At 39.2% G+C, this 15,146-nt stretch overlaps 1 protein-coding gene across 1 annotated transcript; it reads left to right on the top strand.

Annotated features, from left to right (window-relative positions):
• The first annotated feature begins 13,942 nt into the window (after positions 1 to 13,942).
• On the top strand, positions 13,943 to 14,550 carry LOC145418143 (uncharacterized). Its single transcript, XM_080286665.1, has 2 exons — positions 13,943 to 14,319; positions 14,442 to 14,550. Exons 1-2 carry the CDS (start codon positions 13,943 to 13,945, stop codon positions 14,548 to 14,550), a joined length of 486 nt encoding a protein of 161 aa, XP_080142791.1.
• Positions 14,551 to 15,146: the final 596 nt, after the last annotated feature.

Genomic DNA, 15,146 nt, shown 5'->3' with positions numbered 1-15,146 from the left:
TCTATCCTTCCGTGGTGTAGGCTAAGGTAAGTTATATTCTAAAGAGGGTACTATGGGCCACTGTTTTTTTTCTTGCAATTACCACTTCATTTACAGTGTCGAAGTTCTTAAGTAAGCAAGTACCCAAACCATTTTATTTATTTATCTGGCAAGATTTCATCATGACTTAGCAACATTTACAAATACTGAGTTTCCAACAAGTGATGCAGTGTTAAAACACATATAATTGCTAGATCTTTGTGGCAGTGGGATCTCATTAGATTTCAGCAAGGTTCTGAAGCAGTTTCAAGGAACTAAAGGCTGTACATGTACAACTGTTCACCGGTGCTATTCATTTCTCAAAACATTATTTACCTAAACTAAAAAGGCAATGAGAATTTATCAGACTGGATCACCAGACGAATTGTAGATATGTATAAGATTTTTTTCGTATTACTCGAGATTTGTTTCTATTACTGGGTGGACAAGCAGACTTAGAAACATATCCTGGTATAGATCAGTTGGCACCTTTCATGCCATAAACTGTTATATAGGCTGTCATCACCAATAGCTGAAGCTTAGTGTGGTGTTGAGAAGTGTAGTATAGTGTAGATAATGTTGGCATACGAGTAGTGTCTGTTATAATACTGAAGATATATTGCAACTGATGATTGACCACCATTTAGTCCATAAGAAGAAAAACAATGAAATCACCAAGTTATTGGCCTTGGAAAGCACATTGGAAGATCTATCTTAATTTCATACCAAATGTACCTGCAAAAAAAAAGTTGGACCCAAAACCTAGTGCTTGTATGTCTCCAACACCCCCACACCAAACAGATATTAAATCTAAGGTGAAGAAAAATGTTTTTCCAAAAATCGGAAGGCAAGGTACATTGATAGTAGGCAAAGAAAATGCGTAGGTAAGAATATATACAAACATGCACACATATATCACAGATACATACACACAAATGAAACAGTTGGATGTAGGATCCGTGATTAGTAATACAGTTTTCCTCAAGGACAAAGAGTACACGATTTTGGAGAAGCTTTTTGTACATACATGATATGAAGATGTCAATGCACGAGACCGGTCGAAAAATTTCGTATGATCATTTTCTTTTAGGACACCCATACATACATAAGTAAATGCATAAATACAGAGAGGTGTTGTGAAGTTCTAAAAGTTCACAGACAGTTGCCCAGACAGCAGAATATGTCCTTACATGTTTGGCCTGTCATCTATTGTCGTTGTTTATTTAACGACTCTCTCTCACTGGCAGAATTGACGTCAGAGCCAGCGTGGGAGAAATGTCAAGAGTCAGACTTGAAACATAAATGAAATATATTTTGGAGTGTGTCGTCTGATTAAGTTTGGATGTACATTTTTTATATTGGACTAATACAGGTCATGGTAAGTGTAAAAGGAAGAGAAGGTGTTATATTTACGGCCATTGCAGTTGCAAAAGTGTGCGATAATTGCAGCACAAAGGAATACAATGAAGATCAGCAACTTACCTGTTGGTTTTCGAGGATGTTTGTTGTAAGGTTATAACAAATAGACTAATTGTAAGAGTTTAAAAAATTGACAGACTAACAGGAAGACCCTCCCCTCTCACGTCCATCAAACTCTTCAATCATAGTCTGTAGGAAAGACTGAGAATGACCATCATGGAGCAAAGAAAGACTTTCATGGAAATTTCATACGAAAGATGGAATGGAAATCATATTCTACACAACTTTATCCTAAAACTAACACTGATAGTACATATCTATGATACTTTTGTGGATGTGTCTTGAAGGGTCTGAACAGCAATCATACTTCCCAAATGTATTGTTATGCTATCAACCCACTCAGCTGGAGGTTAATAGACGAGTACTAATCCAAGATTGTATCACATTTAACTACATCGGAGGGCAAATTATTACTTACATTTACAGCTTTGCCGAAAAAAAAAAGTTCTATGTGACTACTATCAAATTCATGCCTATTACCTCAACTGTAGTAAAATTCGGTCAGTCCTGTGTGAAGTAATTTTGATGGTCATATTGTCATGTCCTCTGAAGATCGTGGATGATTGAAATGAATTCTCTCTTCATCTGCAGTCTCTAAACAAAGTCGACTCTTGTATGACTTCTTCTCCTCTCTCTCTCTCTCTCTCTCTCTCTCTCTCTCTCTCAACCCAGGTATCATTTTCGTCACCCACCGCTGCACTCTGTCATTTCCTTTACACACACACACACACACACACACACACATTATATATATATATATATATATATATATATATATATATATATATATATATATATATATATATATATATATATATATATATATATATATATATATATATATATATATATATATATTTTCATTCATTCATTCATTGCCAGACGCCATGTATCCCAAACGGGGTGGCCAAGGGCTTAGAGTTAAGTATATATATATATATATATATATATATATATATATATATATATATATATATATATATATATGTATATATGCTTATATATAGACATATCTCTCTCTCTCTCTCTATACATATACATATATACTGTATACTGTATATATATATATATATATATATATATATATATATATATATATATATAGAGATAGATAGATAGATAGATAGATACCGATATAAATATATATATATATATATAAATATATATATATATATATATATATATATATATATATCTATCTATCTATCTATCTATCTATCTATATATATATACAGTATATATATACCTAGGCTGCTTCCCCCAAGGAAAGGGAGGTAGCCGAGACAGGACGACACACTCCCCATTTACTCATCCATTCAAACACATTCATTCGCATCTTAGCCCCAAAGGGGAGAACGGACAGATCCTCACCGCACCACACTCCACAAGGGTCAACTGTGCAATGCAATCAGTGACATCTGCAGCAGGGCCCGACAGCAAAGCTGGTTTACCCCTGCCACATCATAACAGACTCATCTCCTTACCCGCACCTGACCTGAAATAGCTGATCAGACCAAATGCAGGAGAATATCCCCTCAGGGCTACGTCATCACTTATTCATTCACAATTTCTCTCCATTTATTCTGTCATGCACAGCCACTCTTCCTTGCTCAACGGACATCCCTCTTACATCTAGCGCTCTCTTCACACTGTCCATCCATCCTATTCGTGGTCTTCCTCTCAGCCTTACACCTCTCACATCAGATGTAGTTATCTTTTTCACCAATCGCTCATTATCCATTCTCTCCATATGCCCAAACCATCATAACACCCTCTGCTCAACTCTACCAGCCATCTCCCGAACAAGTCCAGTTCTCCTTCGCACTTCATCATTCCGCACCCGATTCATATGCATCACTCCACACAAACTCCTCAGACACCTCATCTCCATTACATTCAAACTTTTCCTCTCTGCTACACCCATACGAAGTATTCCATATTTCAGCCCCATATAATGCAGTTGGTACCACAACACCCTCATACAGCCTTCTCTTTACATCCATTCTAGGCGAACGACATCTAAACACTTTTTTCATTCCTCCCAGCACCTTTCCTACTTCATTTATTCTAAACTTCACTTCTGCATCTATTCTTCCATCCACAGCAACATGTGACCCTAGATCTTTAAAACACTCTACCTCCTCAAGCAACTCGCCATTCAAAACTATATTCATCCCCCTACCATCTACCAACCTCGTACACTTCATCACTTTACTCTTATTCTCATTTACTTTCAATTTCCTCCTTTCACACACCCTTCCAAACTCCTCTACCAACTGTCTCAATCTCTCCTCTGAATCAGCCACCAGTGCAGTATCATCTGCAAACAGCAGCTGCTTCAGATTCCACTCTCCACCATCAACATTCACCAGACTCAGACCTCCACCAAAAACTCTTGCATTCACCTCCCTTACAACACCATCCATGTAAATATTAAACAACCAAGGCAACATCACACATCCCTGTCGCAGCCCGACTCTCACAGGAAACCAATCACTCACAGCATTTCCCATTCTTACACACGCTCTACTATTTACATAAAAACTTTTCGCCCCTTTTAGTAACCTACCATCAAGTCCATACAGTCTTAAAACAGTCCACAAAGTCTCCCTATCAATTCTATCATACACTTTCTCTAAATCCATAAATGCCCAAAACACATCCTTGCCTTTTGCTAAATACTTTTCACACACTTGTCTCACCGCAAACACCTGATCCACGCATCCCCTCCCTCTCCTATAGCCACACTGCTCATCACCAATCACTCTCTCTGTACCCTCTCTAACTCTCATAATTAACACTCTACCATACACCTTACCTTCAACACTCAACGGACTTATACCCCTAAAGCTAGTACATTCATACTTATCACCCTTGCCTTTATACAACGGGACCACACAAGCACTTGCCCAGTCAACTGGCACCATACCTTTCACAAAGCACACATTCAACAATCTTACTAACCAGTCAACAATAGTCACTCCACCACCTTTCAGGCATTCCACAGCACACCCATCCATACCTGCAGCTTTCCCTGTTTTCATCTCCTTTACTGCCTTCTCCACTTCCTCCATCGTGATCAAAGAATCATTCAACTCTCCCAACACATTTATTCCTTGCACCCTTCCATCCGCCACAATCTCAGCCACCCTTTCCTCCTCTACATTTAACAGTCTTTCAAAATACTCTGCCCATCTCTTCCTTACTGCATCCATCTCAATTAACATCCTTCCATCCTCTGCTTTTACTCGTTCTTCCTTCCCAGACTCTCCCTTTTGCACCCTTTTCACCTCCTTCCAAAACATTTTCTTATTCTGTTGAAAATTCTCTGTCAGCCGACTACCCCACCTCTCATCTGCTGCCATATATATATATATATATATATATATATATATATATATATATATATATATATATATATATATATATATATATATATATACATACATACATACATACATATATATATATATATATATATATATATATATATATATATATATATATATATATATATATATATATATATATATATATATATATATATATATATATATATACATGTAATGTGGTGACGAACTGGGCATGCTACTCAAAGTGTGGCCATACAAGTGACTTATACCAGATGACAATGATATTTTCCGGTTTATATTTGAATGCTCTACGTATGAATCTGACTGATTTGCTGGTATTGTTAAAAACCTCCGTACATTGTTTGCTTGATTTATAATAATTTGCTATTGTAATCCACAAGTCTTTCTTGTGATTTACATTGTCAAGTTGAATATCATTTAGAATGCAGGTTGATTATCTGTTTTTTATTCCCAGTGTTGGACACTTTGTATTTGCTAATATTGAAATCCATTTGAAATACTTTTGCCCAGTTAATTAGTCTATCAGAATCTTCCTAAACTAACTGTCTCTCTAGAGTTGTCTCTTCTCTGTAAGCAAGTTTAGTACCATCAGCAAATGTGGAAGGGAAAGAGTTAATGCAATCTTCACATTCCTGTGTAGGTCAATGAGATCTTTTCCTATATATTGTCTTTATTTATTTATTTATTATTCATTTTTGTGAGTCAGACAGTTTATTAAAGAACCCAACTTTACTATTAAAGAAGTGAAATCTTTTTCTGACAAACGCTATGATTGTTGGCTGACTCTGATCTACTGTTGCTTTACCCACACATCAAGTCAATATAATCTTCAACCACCAGTATCCCACTTTTCTTATCAAAACCATCAGCCCACTCATTGCCATATTCTCGGAAAAGTTCAGTTCCTCTGTAGTCATTTCAGTACATGGTTCAGTTACTTAATTATTCACCTTTCGCTGCTTACGTGCAACTGAACCAACGTCAACCATGCATTCACACTGCTGGATTCATCCAGTCTAACAACTTATTTATCTCTCATTAGTATTCAGCTTTTCCTTTCTTCTCAGCCAGTTTTCACCCCAAGAATTCTCCTGCCCACCTTTACCTCGGCGAACGTATTGTTATTTTTCCTTTTTGTCCATTTCTACTGTTGCCATATTATAAATCATCCCTTATTTATTTTACATCGTTTCTTATCATTACTTCCAGGAAACTACACAGGGGCATACAAACATTCTCGCCGGCTCATCTTTTTGTTTTATTTAGTTATTTATTTATTACCATTCCCCGCCCCAGAAAAGCTCGGGGACGGGTATTGTTTTCACTCGGTTTGCCTGTTTGTTTGTCTGTCTGTCTATCTCTGTCTCTGTCTCTGTCTGTCTGTCTGTCTGACTCTCTCTCTCTCTCTCCCGGTCTGCGTTTTATTTTTTTTTTTAATAACAGAACAGAGGAAAGAAAAACAAATGAACAAAAAAAAAAAAAAAACATACATCAGATTACTGGTGTCCTCTGTTCAGAAAATATCAGTATCAGTTAGACTTGAACAGCTATAGGTTGAAGTTTGGAGGGAAACAACTCCGGGGAAGCGAATTCTGGAGAGATGCAGTTCGGGCAATGAAAGAATTCTGATATGCTGAAGTTTTGCAGTATGGCTAAGTGACAGTCCAGTCATGGTCGCTACCAGATGCCCGTGTAACATGAGGGAAGGCATGGAGAGGTGGCACCGTGGTCGCTGCTTCGTCTGAGCATTTGCCATAAAAATATCTTTAAAATAATGCAAGGGAGGCAACATTCCTTCTTACTTGTAGGGGAGGTGGTTTATTTGTAATGGCAGGGTTGTTAATAATTGTAACAGCTTTATTCTGAATTTTGTCTACACTAGTTGTTTTAATAAAACCTCTCCACATTCATTCCACAAGGGTGAGCAATATTCAACCTGAAAGCACACATGACTCTTATAAATTATAGGTAACTGCTCGTCGGTGAAGAAGTTACGGACTCTGTACAATAATCCAAGTTTCTTTGAAGTGGATTTAGCAAGGAATCTAACATGAGAGGTCCAGCTGACGGCATTGTTATGTGTGACGCCGAGAATTTCAATACTTTTGGAGATGGGAATATTAGTAGCACTGAAGGTAACATACGAATCTGGCACAGTGGCGTATCCAGGATTTTTGCCAGGGTGGGCAAACACTTCCAATATTTCCCCAAAATATCTGTCACCACACTGGCGTGAGTGTCCCGAACACACACACTTTCCCACATTCGTGATACGCGATACTATCACTTTTTTCTATTTTCCTTTGAGTTTTGTATCTCTCTCTCTCTCTCTCTCTCTCTCCATTTAGCAAATACGTGTAAATTAATATTTACTGCCGCACCCACCCCCAGTCTGGTTTTCTGTTTTTGTACTACTGTTGTGGTGATAGCCAATAGAAATTCCGTTTTCCACTACTTATTCTTTTTGTTTGATTCTTATTGGCTCAGGCATCAGGGGTGGTGCATACGTCAAGACTGACCTAAGTAAAAACATCTGGTGGGATTAACCTCTCTTAACCCTTGACTCAGGTGACCAATCGAACTGCCCCGCTCAGCAGGGAATAATTTTCATATCACCTAGACTGTACTGTACTGTATAGAATGGATTTTTCTATTAAGGAAAAATAAAAACGGCATAAAGCTATTCATTCTGAAAAATTTTACCTAGAAAAGTGGGGGAGACAAAAGATACTCTGTCTCTCAGGCTCCAAAAAGTGGGGGGGACATGTCCCCCTGTCCCCAGTCAAACGAGGTCCCTGGCACACACATATATATCTGCTTACCTTCTAAAATGTAGTCTGAGGTGATCAAAATGGCTTCATGCAGTCTTCAAAAAATTTTGTTTGTTTCAGTTGTTTCTAACAATAATTGTGTAGTGTTTGCAACTAGCTGCAGGGTGAGATGTGGCTGAGGGGAGAGGAAGGCCATTTTTTCACCTCATCAGGATTCAAGTGCAAAACATCATTAGAGCTCTAATATTAACCACATAACCTAAGGTGATAGGGGAAACTGTTAAGCAATAACTGGTCATTTTTTCTCAAGGGTGTTATAATATTTAGTCTAGCTTTGAATTTCAAAGGAAATTATTGATCCAATTTAAATGTTTTTGGAAGTAGATAATATTGTTTAATATACAAGTGGTAAAATTAGGAAAACTGTATTGTCATAAAAGAACTGTCCAAAAATCCCTCTCAGCATTTCCCAGGGGATCTGGCAATATCTGTCTATTAGTAAATTGTATAGAATTAGTTTTACTAGCATTAAATGAGACAAGGTTGTTTTGTCCCCATTCACTGATCGTAGATAGGTCTTGATTCATGGAGATGGCTGTACTGAATTGAGAGGTAGAGATATTAGACTTCGTAATTGGGTGTCTGAGTGGGAATAAACTATGTAGTGTTGAGTCATCTGCATATGAGTGGATGGGGTTGTGGGTGACAGATAAGAGATCATTAATATGAACCAGGAACAGGGTTGGCACCAGAACTGATCCCTGTGGCACGCTGGCGTTTTTGAATGGAAATTGGAATATACATCATCCACTTTACTCTCATTTTCCTGCCACTGAGATATGAGGAAATCAAAGGAACAAAAGACGTTAGTCCATAGCAAGGGAGGTTGGACAGCAGGGAACGGTGCCATACTCTGTCGAAAGCTTTAGATATATCAAGGACTACTGAATGAGCTTCTCCATGTAGGTCAATTGACTGATGGATGGTATGAGTTAGGAGATTGGGTATGTCAATGGTGGAAGTTTCGTGGCGAAAACCATATTGTCTATCACTAATTAAGTCGTTGGATTCAAGATGTTTAACAATGTGTTTATTAATTAAAGTTTCAAATACCTTACCAAGAGAAGATGTGACAGCTATTAGTTTGTAATCAGAGGGGTCAGAGGAACTTCTTTTCTTCGGAATTGGGTGGAAATTGGCTCCTTTCCATGAATTTGGGAATGAAGAAGTACGTATGCATAGTTTGAGTAATTAAGCTAGAACAGAGGCAAGTTCAGGGGAACACTTTTTCAAAACAATTGGCGGAATTCCATCTGGGCCTGGAACTTTGTTGGTAGGTAAATTGTCTAAGATGGATTTTACGTATCTTGTCTATATTTTAAGTGGAACAAAATCAGGAAAGTCAAATTCTAATACTGGGGCATCCTGGCTGGCATCCTCAATGGAAGAATTTCTGGCAAATGTGCTGGCAAAAATATTTGCTTTCCCACGCAGGTCATTTGTAACGTTGCCATCTGAAGATTTTAGTGGGAGAATGGATGATGACTTGTTAAAGTTATTACTGAAAGAAATAAGAGTTGACCAGAATATTCTATTGTCATTAAGGTTATTAAGTAGTTTTGATGCTTGCTTTTGAAGAAAGTTTGATTTAGCTAGATTTATTACAGCTTTTGCATGATTTCTAGCAATTTTAAATTGAGAGAGTGATTCAGATGTTTTTTATTTTAAGTAAGAGTTATATGCTAATGACTTTTGGGCTGTTGTTCTGGCACAGTTGCCATCAAACCATTTTGGAGAGTTCGATCTTTTAGTGAACTGTTGACTTGGTATGAATAAATCCATACCAGCTAGTATTAAGTCGCAAATGTGGGACTGGGTAGAATTGGGATCACTAGAGAAGAAAGACTGCCATGGAATGTCAGCAAAATAATTTCTAAATCCATCCCAGTTTGCCCTGTCAAAGTGCCATCGGGTCACCCTGACAGGTTCAGAACAGGAAGGTGTGGGAGGGTTAACTAATAAGGCTTTGATGAGATTGTGGTCAGATGATCCAAGTGATGGCAGTACCTCTATCCTGTATTGATCTGGATTATTTGTCAAGAATAAATCCAAGAGATAGGCATTATGGTTAGGATTATCAGGTATTCTGGTTGGTTGCTTTACCAGCTGGATGAGATTAAACGATTCTGCAAACAGCTCACACTCTAGACCAGCGACGTCAGTCCTGGCAGAATGCAACAACTATTCAACATTGTGTATGTTAAAATGTTAAAATCACCCAAAATAATAATTTCGGTGCTAAGGGCAAGATAAAGGTTAATCAACTGTGTGGATATGGAATCAAATACATATGGTTCCGAAGAAGCATTGGGGGAGCAATAGACTACACAGATATATTTGGTAATATTTTGACATGTTTATACAATGAGTAATCAAAACTGGATGAAGTGAAGTTTAAAATAGTGTCAACTGCATATTGGGATTTAATATAACAACAGGTGCCGCCCTTGTTACGGAAGTTTGAGGATATGGTAACCGGGAAAACAATATTGGGGATACCTGACACTGACAATGCTTTCAAAACAAGAGACGGAATGGAAACATTTAGCTGATAAACCAATTTACTGTGAATATTTTTTCCCGTCAATGAAACTGCCTGAATGTGTGTGTGTGTGTGTGTGTGTGTGTGTGTGTGTGTGTGTGTGTGTGTGTGTGTGTGTGTGTGTGTGTGTGTGTGTGTGTGTGTGTGTGTGTGTGTGTGTGTGTGTGTGTGTGTGTGTGTGTGTGTGTGCATTTAATTAGACAAAAGGTATCAACAGTCATTTACTGAGGCTGCTCCTTATATTGATAACTCTCATAACGAAAGCAGTCCTTTATTGAAGCTACTGCCATGAAACTAACTGTCATTATCATAATACCGTAAAACTCCTGAGTTCCTCAGAGTTGATAGTTCCTTTGCCATGCTTACCTAAATTTCGGAAAATATCCTATTCACTATGACTGCTGTTCCTCAAAAATTAATTTTGTTCTTGCCAATGCCACACAATTCTGCTAAGCGTAATAAGGAAGTCTTGATGTGACGGGGCTTCAGACACGTTTGGTTCTTGGGTCCACGATAAATATAACCATTTGAGGATCTACAATATAAAAAAGCCATCTTAGTGAAGAGGTTATGTACTTAATTACACAATGTCCAGGTATGCAAAGGATCTGACCTATTAGTAAGTTTTACACACACACACACACACACACACACACACACACACACACACACACACACACACACACACACACACACACACACACACACGATGGTAGCATTTGATGGTTTTATGTCAATGATAAAAAAGAGAGCTGGATTACTACAAAGTTGTAAAAGCAAGTGCGAATGTCCATTAAGTCTTTGTGTAACAACTGAGGGAAAACTAACAAAAAAGACTGGGTGAGTCCCAAGGTACCTCAGAGTTTAATGTGATTTCTGCTTGTTGCATAATTACGGCTTCTTTTCTTCGTACATTTTTAACATAAGTACAGGCACACCTGGGGTTTGGATCTAATGGAGCAGGATTCCATCCTTTCCAGTCTCTTGGAACATTAGAAGCTAGTTTATAAATATCTAATAACAGCTGGACAGTTTTGAAACAACGTTGAAAAAATGTTGGCACGATAATCCAAGCTTTCCGTTGTCTGAGTATTGCTGGCTAGCTTAGCAAGATCTCATAAAGTTTCGAAACAGTTTCAAGGCATTGTTCTGAGATTAATGAAGTGAAATTCCAACCCTTCCCACTCTCGTCAGTATAACAGGTTAGTTCAGCAAAAAAAAAAATGTTTATGCAAGACATTACTAACGAACAGTTATTGTATTAATACAAGGCTTAACACGCTTTTATGTTGCTGATTACAGTATTTGCCAGAACCTCAATAGATTTTCACAGTTTCAATGTCAGAGTCAAGGAACTAGTGAACCGGCATTCCAAACATTCCAATCCACGTCAGTGTTACTAATTGGTTACAGATAACATTGGGTGTGACATCGATGAGACAGTGTAAATGAATGGCCATATATCTTGAGAGAGAGAGAGAGAGAGAGAGAGAGAGAGAGAGAGAGAGAGAGAGAGAGAGAGAGAGAGAGAGAGAGAGAGAGAGAGAGAGAGAGAGAGAGAGAGAGAGAGAGAGAGAAGGGATCAGTTTAAAAAAATAAGCCTTTGTAGGTATCTGCATGGATAAAATGCTCTGTCTGTCTGTCTGTCTATCTATCTGTCTCTGTCTGTCTGTCTGTCCGTCTGTCTGCCTGTCTCTGTCTGTCTCTGTCTCTGTCTCTGTCTCTGTCTTTCTGTCTGTCTGTCTCTGTCTGTCTGTCTGTCTGTCTGTCTGTCTGTCTCTCTCTCTCTCTCTCTCTCTCTCCACCCGGCGCCACCATATCCTGTCTCAGTTCCACTAGCCTTGCCTCCTGAACAGCGTGCCTTACCTGGTCATAAAGCGGTGGGTGAGGGGCGTGCGTCTTGTAATAATGATTGGATATTATGCTTCATGTGACTCAGGTAAAGCAATAAACAGGTGCTACTTCATCACATACTAATTTTTCTCATCCAGCCGAAGCATCTCTACGTGTTTAACTCATTGAATCATGTGATACAGTCTTTCGGGGGCCAAATATGGCTTTCATATCATACTGCATGTTGTTCATGGACTTTCCTTCGTAATGCGATATCTGGGAAGCGTGACCCTTCCAGTGATTCATGGTAGGCTACCCCCTCCTAAAAGTAAAAATGATCAGATTTAGAGGCATGTGAGCACATGGATTATAAAGAAATTAACATAAAAAATGCAGGATTGAGTATGCAGTTCCATGATTTCTGTAAATCAAGGAATGAAGCTGTATATCTACTTGATTTATCTCTGTCAGCTTCATTTTTGTTGGATGATATGATTGATGTGGTTCAGCTAAAAGGATAATCGGTGCTCTTTCATTACCCAGTAATATTGGACGCTTTAAAATGCTTTATAATGTGTATTACTTACCATGTGGCAACTTGATTATTTAGTAGGAACCTATGTTTAATAGTAGTTTCATAGAGCTGCCATAAGTTCGTATCATGACACTAAATAAAAGTAGCAATGCTATACAAGTTTTCCATTTCCTTACGAGTCCATAATATTCCGCACACCAATTACAGTATTTAGTTGTTTTACTTGTGATCTGTACGAAGTCCATAGTTATTTTATGAAATGTGTGAGAAAAGATTCCTCCATGTCCACCCTATCCTATAATTTCCATGTCTGACATTAAAATGCAGCCAGTCCTGAAGAAAATCCTACTGTTGTTTTCAAAACTTATTTCATGCTGACAGTCGTCGCTCATGAAGCTGAATAGCTCTCTTTACTCTCACGTAAACCTCCTGCCTGCATGCGCTCCCAGTAAAATTTAGCACGTAGAACACAGTTGTCCACATTACCTTTTTGCGTATCTTAATTACTTATAAGTAAAACTAAGCCAATACTCTGAATCCTATTGCATTTGCTTTCAAACAATCGTACAGTTCTGCAGTTAAAGAATTATGAATACGTTCGTTAAAGGGAAAATGAAAACTTTGTCAACATTCGGGCAATTTATTTGGCCATGCATTATCCAGGATTGTTGGCAACGTAATCCTTTCTTTTGGATCTTATACACACACACACACACACACACACACGGAGAGAGAGAGAAAGAGAGAGAGAGAGAGAGAGAGAGAGAGAGAGAGAGAGAGAGAGAGAGAGAGAGAGAGAGAGAGAGAATATTTTGCACAACACTATATTTCCAGAACCAGGTTACAAAGGTGAAAGCAAGAAAGTGTCACCACGCATGGTAAACAGACAGACAAACAGAATCAAACTCAGAGATCGCCTCTGCACTGTAAGAAGTTTGACTCCTCCCTACTGCAGCGATGAAGGCAATTTCCTGTATCCCCACGGCAGATAAGGACCATGGTTCGTTTGGCTAAGTACTTTGAGCACTTGTATATGGCTGAACCTCCCAGTGGAGAGCTTCCGTTGGCTGGTGTACAGCCATTGACTGCTGTCCCACAAACTGACGAAGCCGTGCCTTCTCTAGATGAAGTCAAGAAGACAATGGCTACGTTGAAAAGTGGCAGACTAGCTGGTGTTTGTGAAACCCAGCAGAAGTAATCAAAGCTGGGGGCGAAGCCATGATCAGGGAGTTACATGCAGTCATAGAAACCGTTTGACAGACCGGTATCATTCCTCCTGACTGGACTAAGGGTTTAGTCACACCTATCTGGAAAGGAAAAGGAGACCAGCATGACTAGTAACTATCGTGGTATTACAGTGCTCATTGTGCTGGGCAATGTTCTTGCTCACATTCTACCGATGAGTATCTGGGACCATTTGCTTAAGTTTCAGAGGCCTGAACAATCCGGATTCACGACCAAGAAGTCTACTGATGACAGTATCCTAGCTTTTCGAGTTCTCGTAGAACGCTGTCTTGAGTTTCGGCAAGGTCTGCTAGCAGCCTTTGTGAACCTCAAGAAGGCGATTGACTCAGTAAACTGCGGGGTACTATGGGAACTCCTGCGACTCTGTGGGATCCCAGCAGGGATAATCCGACTGATTGCTGGCTTGTACTCAAACACTGGGAGTGCTGTCAAGTACGAAGGGGAAGATCCGACTTCCTTCCAGTAAGTTTTGTTGTAAGACAGGTTTGTGTCCTTGTCCCCACACTTTCCAACACATGTATGGACTGGGTACTGGACTGGGCTGTGAGTTGAAGTCACTGTGGGGTATCAATTAGCAATTTCAGGGTTACCGACCTTGCCTTTGCTGATGATGCAGTTATCCTAGTGGAGTCACTGGAGCCACTACTGTGTGCCCTCGAGGAATTTCATGAGAATGCAAGCCATTGGGATTAAAGGTCTCTTGGGCCAAGACCAAGGTCCAGGCATTTGGTAGCTTGTTGGATGAAGCAGTTCAGTCTGTCCATGCATGTGGTGAGGATATTGAAATCTTGGAAAGATTCACTTATCTTGGAAGTGTGGTCCATAACAACAGTAGATCATGAGTGTGAGATCCCTTGTCGCATTGGTCTGGCCTACGGGGTTATGGATTCACTCAATTCGGGTATTTGGCACTGTGGTTATTTGTGTAGAAGGACGAAATTTCGCATCTTCAATGCGCTGGTGCCTGCCTTACTTTATGGCTGTGAGACATGCACACTAAACAGTGACGAAGTGGTGAATTGACTCCTTTGGTACTAAATGTCTTCGCATGATCATAGGATATCACTGGTACAACCGGATGCGTAACGAGCAACTACTCTATAAGACTTAATTGAAGCCTATTACACAAATAATACGTCAACGCCAACTCCAGCTATATGGGCACTTGGCCCGCTTTCCTGAGGCTGTTCCTGCTTGATCTATGAACGAGTTAACCCAGGGTGGAGGAGGCCAAGGGGAAGGCCACATAACTCATGGCTAGAGCAGGTTGATCACCCCTGTCGGGAGAC

This window comes from Coenobita brevimanus, chromosome 112 (assembly GCF_032717465.1).
Source record: "Coenobita brevimanus isolate Jiangsu-jjx chromosome 112, ASM3271746v2, whole genome shotgun sequence".
Taxonomy (NCBI): domain Eukaryota; kingdom Metazoa; phylum Arthropoda; class Malacostraca; order Decapoda; family Coenobitidae; genus Coenobita; species Coenobita brevimanus.
Note: the sequence above shows the minus strand (reverse complement) of the source record. Positions and strands in the feature narration are given on the sequence as shown.

Excerpts from the sequence above, each read along its gene's own strand:
- LOC145418143 (XM_080286665.1), top strand. The coding sequence starts at position 13,943 with ATGACTAGTAACTATCGTGGTATTACAGTGCTCATTGTGCTGGGCAAT. Across the intron at positions 14,320-14,441 it reads GAAGATCCGACTTCCTTCCA|GGTTACCGACCTTGCCTTTG; the intron begins GTAAGTTTTGTT and ends TAGCAATTTCAG.